Here is a 15110-nt window from a genome sequence, read left to right on the forward strand (position 1 = left end):
CATCCACGCGTCTCGTCTTCATTAATACGGCAGCATCGTGGAGATGAAGACAGTCACTGTTGTGACACCCGTCACATATATATATATATATATATATATATATATATATATATATATATATATATATATATATATATATATATATATATATATATATATATATATATATATATATATATATATATATAAGTAAGAAGAAGTGGATCATCGAGGCCTTTTGATATCCAATTTGATTTTTTTTTCAAGTTTATTTACACTGCCACGAAGCATGCCACCTCAAGGGAATACAACATTAGTTTTGTTGCTTTAACCACACATCCATCTTTCATCTAACCACAATGAAATGAATTACTCACCTTTGGATGCCATTGTTTCCTGTTCTATAGTTACTTCTTAAGCAGTACCGCACAAATAAATCCCGAAGTTAAAACAAATAGAACTGGAGGCCAAATATGCTCACTGAAATCACACAAGATGTTGAATCTCGCGTGACAAAACATTGTTTTGTTTTGTCTTGTTTTTCAGGGCGGGTGTTGGGGGGGTAAAGTTTGGACTCTGGAGCAAAATATTCCAAATAGAAAGTTGCCCAAATGAAAAAGGGGGTACATATGAATTCAAAGTCTATCGTGAAACCGTTTTTGATGGTCTACAAGTGGGAAACAAGAGTTTAGCCAAATACCCACCATTTTCAGAGCTTATTTTCTGATACATAGACATCAGTGCCTGTAATTTGTCAAGCAGAATTTGATCAAAAATGAAGGTTTTACTTATTCATTCCGAGTGTTTCCGAACCGACTGGAAGACATAAGCATTTTGGGTGTAGTTTCTCTAGCCTGGAGTTACTTTTTTGCAGGCGACTAACCTGCCACGCCATTAAGACACTGTCTAATTTCCATGCTCAACACAATACTTTCAATGGCAAGCGGTGTTTTGGAATTTAAATATATTTTTTTCATATAGGAGCTGACAGAAGCGAGCATTGTCAAACCTTACACCAGGGGTCGGGAACCTATGGCTCGCAAGCCATATATGGCTCTTTTGATGATTGCATATGGCTCGCCGATAAAACTAAAATATGTATTTACTTTTTCGTTTCGTCGTTTTTTTTCGCCGTTCATTTCCCGTTGGGGCTGCAGTTGGCGGAAAGCGCAATTTTGATTGGATGACACTGACCTAGAATGGCCGAAAGCGCCATGTTGATTGGATGATAGTGGCCGTCATGTTGAAACAGGTAAACGCCCCTTTAACTGAGCCCAACGAGTGCACTTCAGCGTGAATACACCGGTGTGTGTGCGGGGAACCGCATCAGGTGGGAGTGAGCTGGGGGGTGACGCAGCCTCCCTGGAAGTGTGACAGTGGGCTTTTGCGGAGGTCTTCAAGCCGGCTTTCGATCACCGAATGCGGGCGTGCACGGGGGAATCTCGGTCGGTTCCTTTTGAAATATTTTCAAAGTGTTTGAGCTCCAGCAAGACGGCGAGGAGAGAAAATGTTCTGATTCTAATTTGCAATGAAACAATACCATCGATGAAACAGTCGAATGTCAGTGACATTTTAACAAGCCCCATGTTAACGTTAGCATCGACATACTTCTGCGAGAAGTAGATTGCAGATAGCAAGTGTGGAAGCTTATGAGCCGTGTGCAGGCTAGCTAGCAGTAACTTCGCCTCTGGACCGGCAAATTGAATTTCATTCTGATCGTTTTCCTGGAATTTTACCAAACACGAGGAACGGAAAACCATTCATGTTAACGGTGCGTACTATCACAGTTATTTTAAATAATGAATTCTGATATTTTGTTGAAAAGTGTCCGCGCGTGCACACGCGAGCGTTTGTATGTGCGCGCGCGCGTGCGTGTGGCTCTCGCTGAAAAACATTTCTAAATATTTTACTTTTATGGCTCTCTTAGTCAAAAAGGTTCCCGACCCCTGCCTTACACGAATGAGCCAATTGGGACATGTTGGAAGAGAAAGTGAAAATGAGCCCGACAGTTGACACAATACTGTGCAGTGTGGAGTAGAAATAGACTGGATTGTTTTTGCACCCCTAAATCTGTACATATTTGTTCCCGTAACCTCTCGTTGGGACCACCCGTTTACAAGACATGAATAGCCATGCCGTGCCTGCTGAAGTAGAAACCGGTGGCACAGGAGCTGATTTCAGAATTGCTTGACGGCAACAGTTGACGACCCTTTCCTCAATGATTTTGCAATCCACGAGACCTGTATTTTTCTCTTCTTTGAAAAACGCTTTGCCACTGCCTTCATCATTAGTGCAACCAACTGGCCGACAATGAATGAACCAATTGTTGAAGTGCTAAAGCACGTGGAAAGCAACTCGACACAAACAGCACAAAACTGCATGCCAAAGAAGACACTATTGTTTGCTTTTGGAACACCACAGCTTTGGAAATACCAGATAACGAGTGGCCGCGAGGTTCAAACCACAGGCGACACATCCCGAATTGCATTTGGTGATTAAACTGCTGTCTACCAATGATCTCATTGCTTTTTTAATGACAGTTATGCACATTAAAGGAGTTCTGGCAGTCTCTGGAGAAACAATCTTTGGTCTCTGACCTTTAAAGGAGTAAGGCAGGGTTGGGAGGGGATTTGGGGTGGTGGTGTCATGATGGGTGGGTTTGTTTGTTTCTACACTGTGCCAGGAGAAATGACAGCCATTCCGGCTCTGTTGCAGCGTTGCATTCATGTGTGTGAGAAAGGCAGCTGCAGATCTCAGGATGAAAGGCGATGAAAGGGGGACGGCGGCTTTTGCACAGGAAGCCTGTGTGGTTGGATGTGGGCCGCGATGCAAATATAAAAATACAATCAAAGTAGAATATGTCCTCCAAACAAAAGAGAGGGTAGAGTAGAAGACAGTGGTAGAAAATTTAAAATCACACTCACATGTTGTGTTACAATTATTATTATTATTATTATTATTATTATTATTATTATTATTATTATTATTATTATTATTATTATTATTAGTATTATTAGTATTATTTTGTTATGCTTAGAATATCTTGTTTTCTATCCTTTCACCCCACCCCAACTCCATCCCTTTTCAATTGCTGCTGTGGACTGCAAATTTCCCCATTGTGGGACGAATAAAGGTATTCTGATTCTGATGTTGACATAATAATGCAGATATAGAAAAAAGGCAGTAGAAGTGTCATTTTACCGCCCCACCCTTCCTGCAGTGTATTTTTTATTTATTTATACTTACTTGCATGATGCAGATTACGGGGTAATCCCAAATAGCAGAAGGACTTTATCAACGCAGCCCAAACAAGAGCTTGACTCCCAGGAGGTTACAGTACTTGTATAAATGTATTTTAACTATATTAAATGTATTAGCTGCATTTTTACACCATATCTATCAGAGGTTCAAATCATTTGAGATCTGGGTTAAAGCTGTGTAAAAAGATAGAAGACAAGATTTGCAGCCATTAAATAACCAGCAATTTATTTGAAATGTCAAACTGAATAAAAGGAAGTAAGATACATTGTGACTGTAGGACTGTATAGTATTGTAAAAATAAATAAAGTGTTGCTTGAGTTAGGATTCATGCTTATGTCATTATTACTGGCTGGTTATGAGCTGCTTCTGTCACAGTAACGCTGCTTCACATGCAGACGTGTAGTGGTTGGGGGGACAAAGCTCGAAATTTATAATATTGTATGAAATGTGTGAGTTGAAATATTATGAACTGAACCTATTAAAGGGAAAGTTGTTATGGGTGTTAGAAATAGCTTCATTCCTGTTCAAGTTTGGAGTTTGACAACTAATTATTCTTACTTTAAGTGCAAGGAATATTAATGTATTTATTTATTTGTTTATTTATTTTGTGGAATGTAATAAAATTTTGCTAATCTAACCATTGTATATGACAGTCTAATTTGTCCTAATTTTTAGGCATAAGCATTCAGTTGGGTGGATACACAGTTGAGAATGTATACAAACACGCAGGCAAAATTAGTCTAAAACCATTTTCACATATTTTTGTAGTATTTGTATTTTTGTCTGTGTCAGGTGGTTTCTTTTATCGATGCATTTGAATATGTTATCACGCAGCAGCCAACTGTGCTTTTCCCTCGCAACGCTCAAATGAACCAGAAAAACTACTGCGTGGAACATTCCAACCTGCCCGGTACACACGCACGTGCACGCGCACACGCAAACCCACACGGCGTTGTTGCACCATCGACTCAAGGAGGAACTACAAAAACAAAAGTCGCCTTTTACGTCGTCAAAAGTGACACATTAAAAAAGAAGCTTCAAATAGTGAGGCGTCGTGAAAAAAAAGACGGACAGGTGGTTGCGCCGGTTTTACCATGCACACGCGGAGTGTCATTCAAAGAGGATTGATTGAACATTCGAAAATGAACTCGACATTACCATCAAATGCGTTCGACAAACGAAAGCATGCCTGCTTAATCAAGTGTAAGTGTAAGAAAGTTGTTTTAATGGAGGGAAGGAAATAGAAGAAGCAACAGCAGCTCTTCCCTTCAAGTCTGGTTCGATACGATCTCAGCAGGGGCCGAACAGGAACCGAGCGGCATGTGGACCCACTGAGAATAAGTGACCTTTCTCTACCGCTCGTGGCTCCTTCCTCCTCTGAGGTCACTGGGCCACTTGCTTATTATATAGAACCCAATGCGATGCTGCATGTGTCCGCGCCAACATCCGCTCTTTGCATAGGCTCTCCTACTTTCTACCGTCAGTCACGCCAGAGCTTTCGAAATTTAAAGAAATAGTATGGCTGGCGGGGGTATTATCATACACTCGTTGTATTCTGGCAAATATATATATATATATATATATATATATATATATATATATATATATATATATATATATATATATATATATATATATATATATATATATATATATATATATATATATATATATATAATTTGTTCCAAGTAGGAGCACCAGGGAAAGATGAGCAAACGAGTCGTCTACTGGCATGCGAATAACAAACACCAAGATCAAGTCCAAAGTCGAATATGTGCCTTTGTGGACCAGCCCGGACCACAGACGCGGAACACGAACTGCCGTGGTCATGCCACCACCTCTATTGTAATACCAACTCGAACCTTGCCAATCAAGTTCAAGGCTAGCAATGAAAATCTCTCATGTTGTTTTTCATTCCAGAGGGAAACGTTTTTGGACAGATCGAAGACCGAGTACTGACTAGAGGTCAAGCAGTCGCAGCCTCAGTGTAGTCTCAAATTGGACCTTGTAAATTGACTTAAATGTAAAACTTGTATAAATTAATCATTTGTCTGAAAAACGTCTGAAATGATACATTATATACTTTACATATCGATGGGTCATCTAGTACTCCCTACAAGGCACACGTACAACATGGTCTCTATCGAGAAACTATAGTGGATGGTGGGGGTGAGAGGTCCAGTTATGAAAAGAAACATATGTGGTAAAGTTTTGCTGACTAAAATGTGAAGAAACTGACGAGTTTTTAAAGTTGCGTACCACTCTAAATATTCACATGTTGATTGATAGGTCCGCTTGCATTAGCATGACATTGACGACACATAAAAGCAGGGAGTAAATTGGCACTTTCAACATTTTTTATTATATTTATATGGAGTCAAATATTTTATCACAGTCAGGATGAAAACACTTCTTTAAAACTTTTTTTGCCCAAAACAAAAAAGCATGACAAAAAACAACTGCCTCTGGAGTTTTTAAGCTCTTAAATTTGTACATATTTACAGTCCAAGACAAAAGAAGACATTCTTTTTATAAATACTGTTTCATCTGTAGCAAGTAAATACCATAATTTAATTACAAATGGATAAATACTGTATGGCAGTTGGTTATTTACATGCACGCAGGCACGCACACACACACACACACAAAATACAGAAAGGACTTACGGAAAAAAAACAATACAATGTTTATATTTTTCTCAACAGTCCTTCCACATTTAGCATGTTTCCTAGTCACAATATGCAAAGCACAACAACAACAACAAAAACTGCACAAGTTAAGCCCGGCAAACTTTTTTGTCTTTTCAAAAAAAGAATCAGAAGAAAAATGTACATTCACGGGCAGGATAAACCGGGTGTGTCCGTGTGTTCAACTTTGGCACGCTTTTTAGTTCATAGGGCCTTTCAAAGTTTCTCGTATGATACAATCAATTTGCTTGTTTAGGATCACAATATGGAGGAAAATTGACCTTGAATTATTTGCACTAACAGTCCAGTTCAAGCGAGAGCTACCATGGAAGAAACATTGAGACACCAAAAAAGACAAATCTGGCACAATCAACGTAAACCACTATTTACAATTGGAATCTACCATTCACATCTTCTTCTATTGTGGTGGAGATTACACTTATCATAAAATACACAATATGTTTCTCCATTTCCAATTGGGGCCGGGGATGGGGCAGTGCTGTGAAAGGAGTATATGTGCTTTCATGATAGGTGGCGGTTCCTACACGTACCATTCACTGAAATTGGACGAGAGGCCACTGTGGCTGGTGCTGCTGTGCACGACCGAGGCCGGTGACAATGTGGTGTTGCTTTGGGTGTCGGTGGTGGGTGAAACCAAGCCCGGCGGGGTAGACGACTCATAGCCAGAGCTGGCCGCAGGCGAGGAGTCGGATGCAGATGGGGGAGACTCGTGTACCTGCAGGGTGATGGTGAGGTGGGTGGGTTCATTTGGTACATGTTAATACGGGCTCCAAGTGGCTGTTACACTTTTATTAAGTGTTTATTACATGTCTGTTACGTTTCAAAGATCTTCATTTGATTCAAGGCCATGCAGGGCTGAACATTGTCCACAGTGATTTTATTGTGATTTATTTATTAATTTGTTTTATAAAATATGTATTCATAATGAAATGTTACATATTTTAAAGGTGTTTATACAATGATACTAGGATACCCTTAACATTTAATTTTTACGTCAATTAAAACTGGAAATCATGTAATTTCTCATTTACTGCACGCTTTTCAGTTGTTTATCACAGATCTCTTTCGTGTTTATTATGTGTATTACACATTTTATGAGGTTCTTCGCAGAAAGCAACCTTTCCCTCTTGCCATTTTAATCCTGGTTTCCATTGGGGGTGCTAAAGCACGTGGAAAGCAACTCGACACAAACAGCACAAAACTGCATGCCAAAGAAGACACTATTGTTTGCTTTTGGAACACCACAGCTTTGGAAATACCAGATAACGAGTGGCCGCGAGGTTCAAACCACAGGCGACACATCCCGAATTGCATTTGGTGATTAAACTGCTGTCTACCAATGATCTCATTGCTTTTTTAATGACAGTTATGCACATTAAAGGAGTTCTGGCAGTCTCTGGAGAAACAATCTTTGGTCTCTGACCTTTAAAGGAGTAAGGCAGGGTTGGGAGGGGATTTGGGGTGGTGGTGTCATGATGGGTGGGTTTGTTTGTTTCTACACTGTGCCAGGAGAAATGACAGCCATTCCGGCTCTGTTGCAGCGTTGCATTCATGTGTGTGAGAAAGGCAGCTGCAGATCTCAGGATGAAAGGCGATGAAAGGGGGACGGCGGCTTTTGCACAGGAAGCCTGTGTGGTTGGATGTGGGCCGCGATGCAAATATAAAAATACAATCAAAGTAGAATATGTCCTCCAAACAAAAGAGAGGGTAGAGTAGAAGACAGTGGTAGAAAATTTACAATCACACTCACATGTTGTGTTACAATTATTATTATTATTATTATTATTATTAGTATTAGTATTAGTATTATTAGTATTATTTTGTTATGCTTAGAATATCTTGTTTTCTATCCTTTCACCCCACCCCAACTCCATCCCTTTTCAATTGCTGCTGTGGACTGCAAATTTCCCCATTGTGGGACGAATAAAGGTATTCTGATTCTGATGTTGACATAATAATGCAGATATAGAAAAAAGGCAGTAGAAGTGTCATTTTACCGCCCCACCCTTCCTGCAGTGTATTTTTTATTTATTTATACTTACTTGCATGATGCAGATTACGGGGTAATCCCAAATAGCAGAAGGACTTTATCAACGCAGCCCAAACCAGAGCTTGACTCCCAGGAGGTTACAGTACTTGTATAAATGTATTTTAACTATATTAAATGTATTAGCTGCATTTTTACACCATATCTATCAGAGGTTCAAATCATTTGAGATCTGGGTTAAAGCTGTGTAAAAAGATAGAAGACAAGATTTGCAGCCATTAAATAACCAGCAATTTATTTGAAATGTCAAACTGAATAAAAGGAAGTAAGATACATTGTGACTGTAGGACTGTATAGTATTGTAAAAATAAATAAAGTGTTGCTTGAGTTAGGATTCATGCTTATGTCATTATTACTGGCTGGTTATGAGCTGCTTCTGTCACAGTAACGCTGCTTCACATGCAGACGTGTAGTGGTTGGGGGGACAAAGCTCGAAATTTATAATATTGTATGAAATGTGTGAGTTGAAATATTATGAACTGAACCTATTAAAGGGAAAGTTGTTATGGGTGTTAGAAATAGCTTCATTCCTGTTCAAGTTTGGAGTTTGACAACTAATTATTCTTACTTTAAGTGCAAGGAATATTAATGTATTTATTTATTTGTTTATTTATTTTGTGGAATGTAATAAAATTTTGCTAATCTAACCATTGTATATGACAGTCTAATTTGTCCTAATTTTTAGGCATAAGCATTCAGTTGGGTGGATACACAGTTGAGAATGTATACAAACACGCAGGCAAAATTAGTCTAAAACTATGTTCACATATTTTTGTAGTATTTGTATTTTTGTCTGTGTCAGGTGGTTTCTTTTATCGATGCATTTGAATATGTTATCACGCAGCAGCCAACTGTGCTTTTCCCTCGCAACGCTCAAATGAACCAGAAAAACTACTGCGTGGAACATTCCAACCTGCCCGGTACACACGCGCGTGCACGCGCACACGCAAACCCACACGGCGTTGTTGCACCATCGACTCAAGGAGGAACTACAAAAACAAAAGTCGCCTTTTACGTCGTCAAAAGTGACACATTAAAAAAGAAGCTTCAAATAGTGAGGCGTCGTGAAAAAAAAGACGGACAGGTGGTTGCGCCGGTTTTACCATGCACACGCGGAGTGTCATTCAAAGAGGATTGATTGAACATTCGAAAATGAACTCGACATTACCATCAAATGCGTTCGACAAACGAAAGCATGCCTGCTTAATCAAGTGTTAAGTGTAAGAAAGTTGTTTTAATGGAGGGAAGGAAATAGAAGAAGCAACAGCAGCTCTTCCCTTCAAGTCTGGTTCGATACGATCTCAGCAGGGGCCGAACAGGAACCGAGCGGCATGTGGACCCACTGAGAATAAGTGACCTTTCTCTACCGCTCGTGGCTCCTTCCTCCTCTGAGGTCACTGGGCCACTTGCTTATTATATAGAACCCAATGCGATGCTGCATGTGTCCGCGCCAACATCCGCTCTTTGCATAGGCTCTCCTACTTTCTACCGTCAGTCACGCCAGAGCTTTCGAAATTTAAAGAAATAGTATGGCTGGCGGGGGTATTATCATACACTCGTTGTATTCTGGCAAATATATATATATATATATATATATATATATATATATATATATATATATATATATAATTTGTTCCAAGTAGGAGCACCAGGGAAAGATGAGCAAACGAGTCGTCTACTCGCATGCGAATAACAAACACCAAGATCAAGTCCAAAGTCGAATATGTGCCTTTGTGGACCAGCCCGGACCACAGACGCGGAACACGAACTGCCGTGGTCATGCCACCACCTCTATTGTAATACCAACTCGAACCTTGCCAATCAAGTTCAAGGCTAGCAATGAAAATCTCTCATGTTGTTTTTCATTCCAGAGGGAAACGTTTTTGGACAGATCGAAGACCGAGTACTGACTAGAGGTCAAGCAGTCGCAGCCTCAGTGTAGTCTCAAATTGGACCTTGTAAATTGACTTCAATGTAAAACTTGTATAAATTAATCATTTGTCTGAAAAACGTCTGAAATGATACATTATATACTTTACATATCGATGGGTCATCTAGTACTCCCTACAAGGCACACGTACAACATGGTCTCTATCGAGAAACTATAGTGGATGGTGGGGGTGAGAGGTCCAGTTATGAAAAGAAACATATGTGGTAAAGTTTTGCTGACTAAAATGTGAAGAAACTGACGAGTTTTTAAAGTTGCGTACCACTCTAAATATTCACATGTTGATTGATAGGTCCGCTTGCATTAGCATGACATTGACGACACATAAAAGCAGGGAGTAAATTGGCACTTTCAACATTTTTTATTATATTTATATGGAGTCAAATATTTTATCACAGTCAGGATGAAAACACTTCTTTAAAACTTTTTTTGCCCAAAACAAAAAAGCATGACAAAAAACAACTGCCTCTGGAGTTTTTAAGCTCTTAAATTTGTACATATTTACAGTCCAAGACAAAAGAAGACATTCTTTTTATAAATACTGTTTCATCTGTAGCAAGTAAATACCATAATTTAATTACAAATGGATAAATACTGTATGGCAGTTGGTTATTTACATGCACGCAGGCACGCACACACACACACACACACAAAATACAGAAAGGACTTACGGAAAAAAAACAATACAATGTTTATATTTTTCTCAACAGTCCTTCCACATTTAGCATGTTTCCTAGTCACAATATGCAAAGCACAACAACAACAACAAAAACTGCACAAGTTAAGCCCGGCAAACTTTTTTGTCTTTTCAAAAAAAGAATCAGAAGAAAAATGTACATTCACGGGCAGGATAAACCGGGTGTGTCCGTGTGTTCAACTTTGGCACGCTTTTTAGTTCATAGGGCCTTTCAAAGTTTCTCGTATGATACAATCAATTTGCTTGTTTAGGATCACAATATGGAGGAAAATTGACCTTGAATTATTTGCACTATCAGTCCAGTTCAAGCGAGAGCTACCATGGAAGAAACATTGAGACACCAAAAAAGACAAATCTGGCACAATCAACGTAAACCACTATTTACAATTGGAATCTACCATTCACATCTTCTTCTATTGTGGTGGAGATTACACTTATCATAAAATACACAATATGTTTCTCCATTTCCAATTGGGGCCGGGGATGGGGCAGTGCTGTGAAAGGAGTATATGTGCATGATAGGTGGCGGTTCCTACACGTACCATTCACTGAAATTGGACGAGAGGCCACTGTGGCTGGTGCTGCTGTGCACGACCGAGGCCGGTGACAATGTGGTGTTGCTTTGGGTGTCGGTGGTGGGTGAAACCAAGCCCGGCGGGGTAGACGACTCATAGCCAGAGCTGGCCGCAGGCGAGGAGTCGGATGCAGATGGGGGAGACTCGTGTACCTGCAGGGTGATGGTGAGGTGGGTGGGTTCATTTGGTACATGTTAATACGGGCTCCAAGTGGCTGTTACACTTTTATTAAGTGTTTATTACATGTCTGTTACATTTCAAAGATCTTCATTTGATTCAAGGCCATGCAGGGCTGAACATTGTCCACAGTGATTTTATTGTGATTTATTTATTAATTTGTTTTATAAAATATGTATTCATAATGAAATGTTACATATTTTAAAGGTGTTTATACAATGATACTAGGATACCCTTAACATTTAATTTTTACGTCAATTAAAACTGGAAATCATGTAATTTCTCATTTACTGCACGCTTTTCAGTTGTTTATCACAGATCTCTTTCGTGTTTATTATGTGTATTACACATTTTATGAGGTTCTTCGCAGAAAGCAACCTTTCCCTCTTGCCATTTTAATCCTGGTTTCCATTGGGGGGTCATTTTTTTTCCTCAGAAATTGACATGTATGGCTTGTTATACACTGAGGAGAGAAAAGATGATGCATTTATTTCTTTTCCTCACTGTGTAATTTCTCATTTCTTGCACATTTCTTACATAGTTGTTACACATGTATAAAAAGTAGGATATTTTACGATACGCGGTGTAATAAAGACCATAGTTCAAAATATATATTTAATTTGATTTATTTTGTGAATGGAAGTTCCTCTTTGCATTCAAAATTGGGCAGATTGTATGCATATTTTTTTCACGAAAAAAGGAAATAAACTAAGTTTACTCAGGGTACAGCATAATATTATTCAACCATCGTTCCCATATTTATTTTGCTGTTAATGCATGAATCGTTCTTACCTTCATATGTTTTCGTAGGGAGCTGGGGTGCGTGTAGGATTTGTCGCACATTTTGCACAGGTAGGGCTTGTCCGAGGTGTGGACATGCATGTGCTTCTTTCTGTCACTGCTGTTGGCAAACCTCCGGTCACATCCTTCAAACTCACACTGGAAGGGTTTCTCCCCTGTTCAAAATAATAATACAAAATATACATTAAATAAATACATAAATGCGATGAGGAACGCACCCAAAATGTCTCAGGCTAAAATACATGAGGGACAAAAGTACCAATCAAAACCCCAAAATAACTGCACTCTTCCTGCATATGCAAAGTTGAATGGGGGTTAGCTTGCAACGCCTAAATAATGCGCATATTGATTGGGGGAGGAGGGGTTTTTGGGGGAGTGGGTGCGCAGGGCCATCGTCAGAAGGCCCACAGAAGGCGCACCATTTGCTTGAGAGACAATAAAAATCTAATTAGCACCTGGCCTTTTTCACGGCACCCTTCATGCAACTCCCAAGGAGATAGTTGGGCATGTGAAAAGGCTGCGAACGGCCTGTCTGGCACATTACAGACACACGTGCGCGCGCACACAAACACACACACACACACACACACACACACACACACACACCTGCACGCACTAAATATTCCAGTGCACATCCATGCTAACGTGTTACAAATTTAAAGTACACTGGCGCAAAACTGGCTTGTTGTTGTGGTTGCATTTTATATGCTGTGCAAAACTAAAAGATTAAATACGGCCGCTAAACGAGTTGTTTTAGTGACACGTGGCCTATTGCAATGTGCTGAAATAGAAATTTCATTTTTTAGTTAGAGAGATGGGGGAAAAAAATACATAAAAAGTGTCCTCGCGCTGTTTTTTATCTATTAAAAGTATATTAACAGAACGTTTACATGTCGTTTCAAAAGTCCTCGAAAATTCGTTCGGGTGGTCGGAGGGTAGAGTAGGAATGTAATTGCAAACTATTTTGGAAGGAAAAAAACTTTTTTATCTAGCTCAAACTATCACCATAAAACTTGTTTCCGTGGACAATAACGAATGGAAGAAATGGATGATGGGGCCAATGTTTAATAAAAATCGAGCACTGTGACTAATTCATCATTCTCTTATGTTTACCCCCAACTATATGCATATTATTTTAATCCGTGGTAGGGGGTTAATTCAACTCACAAGTGAACATTTGAATATAATTTTGCAAAAAGTCGATTAAAAATGAAGACAACGCTGCGAGTAAAGACATTCTAATATCTAAAAGGCTTGATGAGATTATTTTACGAATGGTTTGACAAGATTTCAATTATTGCATGTCTTTCTTTCAAGCGTCAAAGAATAAATCTCGAGCGAATATGGGGCGGGAGGAATGCTCCACGTTGGTTACCTGTGTGCGTGCGCTTGTGGATCTTGAGATTCTCTGAGCGCGCGAAGACTTTGCCGCAGCCGGGGAAGGGGCACGGGAAGGGCTTCTCACCCGTGTGCACCCTGATGTGGTTGACCAGCTTATACTTTGCCTTGAAGGGCTTGCTCTCTCGCGGGCACTCCTCCCAGAAGCAGATGTGGTTGGTCTGCTCGGGCCCGCCGACGTGCTCCACAGAAACGTGCGTGACCAACTCGTGCATGGTGCTGAAGGTCTTGTTGCAGCACTTCTTGGGGTTGCTCAGCTGCTCGGGTTCGATCCACTTGCAGATGAGCTCCTGCTTGATGCACTGCTGTCGCATGTAGCGGAAGAAGGCGCCCGGATGGTGGTGGTGGTGGTGGTGGTGGTGCGCGGCCATGTTCACGTTCATGGAGCCGTACTGGTTGTGCAGTTGCGCCGCCGAGTAAGCGTCGGCCCGGGGGCTGGACACCTGGTGGTACTGCTCGGATCGACCGAACACCTCCCCCGCCAAGCCCAGCCGCATCTGCCCGTTGAGCACGTTGCCGGTCGCGTGGGAGCCGTGCTGCTCGTGGATGCCTGGGAACAAGAGGTGGCCCTGCGGCGTGTCCGCCGGGTGGTGCGTGGGGTGCAGGGAGCCCGCCGCGGGGCCGAAGAGTGCGTGCTGGCCCCCGGACGGAGAACTGTCGCCGAAGCCGCGACTGCGAAACAGAAAGTCCCGGGTGGAGTTGAACGGGGAGCCCGCGTACGAGCTGACGTGGGCGGCGTGCGCGCCTAGCGCCGCCGCCGGGTAGCCGGGAGGCTGGCTGCTGAAGGCGGAGCTCTGACCCGGCGGGGAGAGCTCATGGTTGAGCTTGAAGGCGCCCATGTGGGCAGAGTCAACGAACGTGTTCTGGGCCAGGCTCAGGTCTCGCTCCTGCATGTCTCCGCCAGCCGGGTGGTGGCGGGCGAACGAGCCCAGACCCGGGAACTGGTGGCCGGCGTCCAGCAGCATGGCGCTTTGCCTGTGGGCTAAACTCAATCTCGCCAAATTACGCGCTGAATGGTTGGGAAGAAAGCGACAGGCGGCGAGGTGGGTTAGACTGTCACGCAGTCGCTGTGGGAAACCACATTGCTGACTGGAGCGCAATAACACTCAACAAACAAAAGGAACACTCACTTCTGATCAAGTTTAATTAATTTGCAAAACGACCCAAAAAAGTCCATGCGTAACGGCCTCCTCTTGTGCGTCCGAATTCTCCCTTCTCACCAAAGTACGTAGTTTGAACATCAACAAAATAATTCTCTCGCTCTCGCGCTCGGCTCACTTGTGCGCTGCGTCTCGGTCGCTCTCGGGGTTTCTTCTCGCGCAGAGGTTCCCAAAAGCTACTCGGCGGTCTGGCCCTTCCTCCTCTAACGCCCCCTTTAACTGGGGCCACTTGACGGTCTCCTCGCAGCCTCATTGGCCGCCGCCTCTCATCAATCCCAGGTGGCCCTCCAATGGCAGGTAATGCGGCGTTGTTCCGCCACAATTACCGCCTACTTTTTTAAAAAGACTTTTGCCAAAGG

At 41.6% G+C, this 15110-nt stretch overlaps 1 protein-coding gene across 1 annotated transcript; it reads right to left on the bottom strand.

Annotated features, from left to right (window-relative positions):
• Positions 1–10281: 10281 nt before the first annotated feature.
• zic2a (zic family member 2 (odd-paired homolog, Drosophila), a) lies at positions 10282–14956 on the bottom strand. Its single transcript, XM_089003175.1, has 4 exons — positions 14722–14956; positions 13569–14600; positions 12185–12348; positions 10282–11367 (listed from the first exon to the last, which is right to left on the bottom strand). Exons 2-4 carry the CDS (start codon positions 14554–14556, stop codon positions 11173–11175), a joined length of 1347 nt encoding a protein of 448 aa, XP_088859301.1. The 5' UTR covers positions 14557–14600; positions 14722–14956; the 3' UTR covers positions 10282–11172.
• Positions 14957–15110: the final 154 nt, after the last annotated feature.

The sequence above is a fragment of the Hippocampus bargibanti genome, linkage group LG08 (assembly GCF_051943395.1).
Source record: "Hippocampus bargibanti isolate YZ-2025 linkage group LG08, ASM5194339v1, whole genome shotgun sequence".
NCBI classification, from domain to species: domain Eukaryota; kingdom Metazoa; phylum Chordata; class Actinopteri; order Syngnathiformes; family Syngnathidae; genus Hippocampus; species Hippocampus bargibanti.

Coding starts and splice junctions, on each gene's coding strand:
- zic2a (XM_089003175.1), bottom strand. CDS start 14,556: ATGCTGCTGGACGCCGGCCACCAGTTCCCGGGTCTGGGCTCGTTCGCC. Junction 12,349..13,568: donor CCACAAGCGCACGCACACAG/GTAACCAACGTG, acceptor TATTTTGAACAG/GGGAGAAACCCTTCCAGTGT. Junction 11,368..12,184: donor CCCTACGAAAACATATGAAG/GTAAGAACGATT, acceptor ATCACCCTGCAG/GTACACGAGTCTCCCCCATC.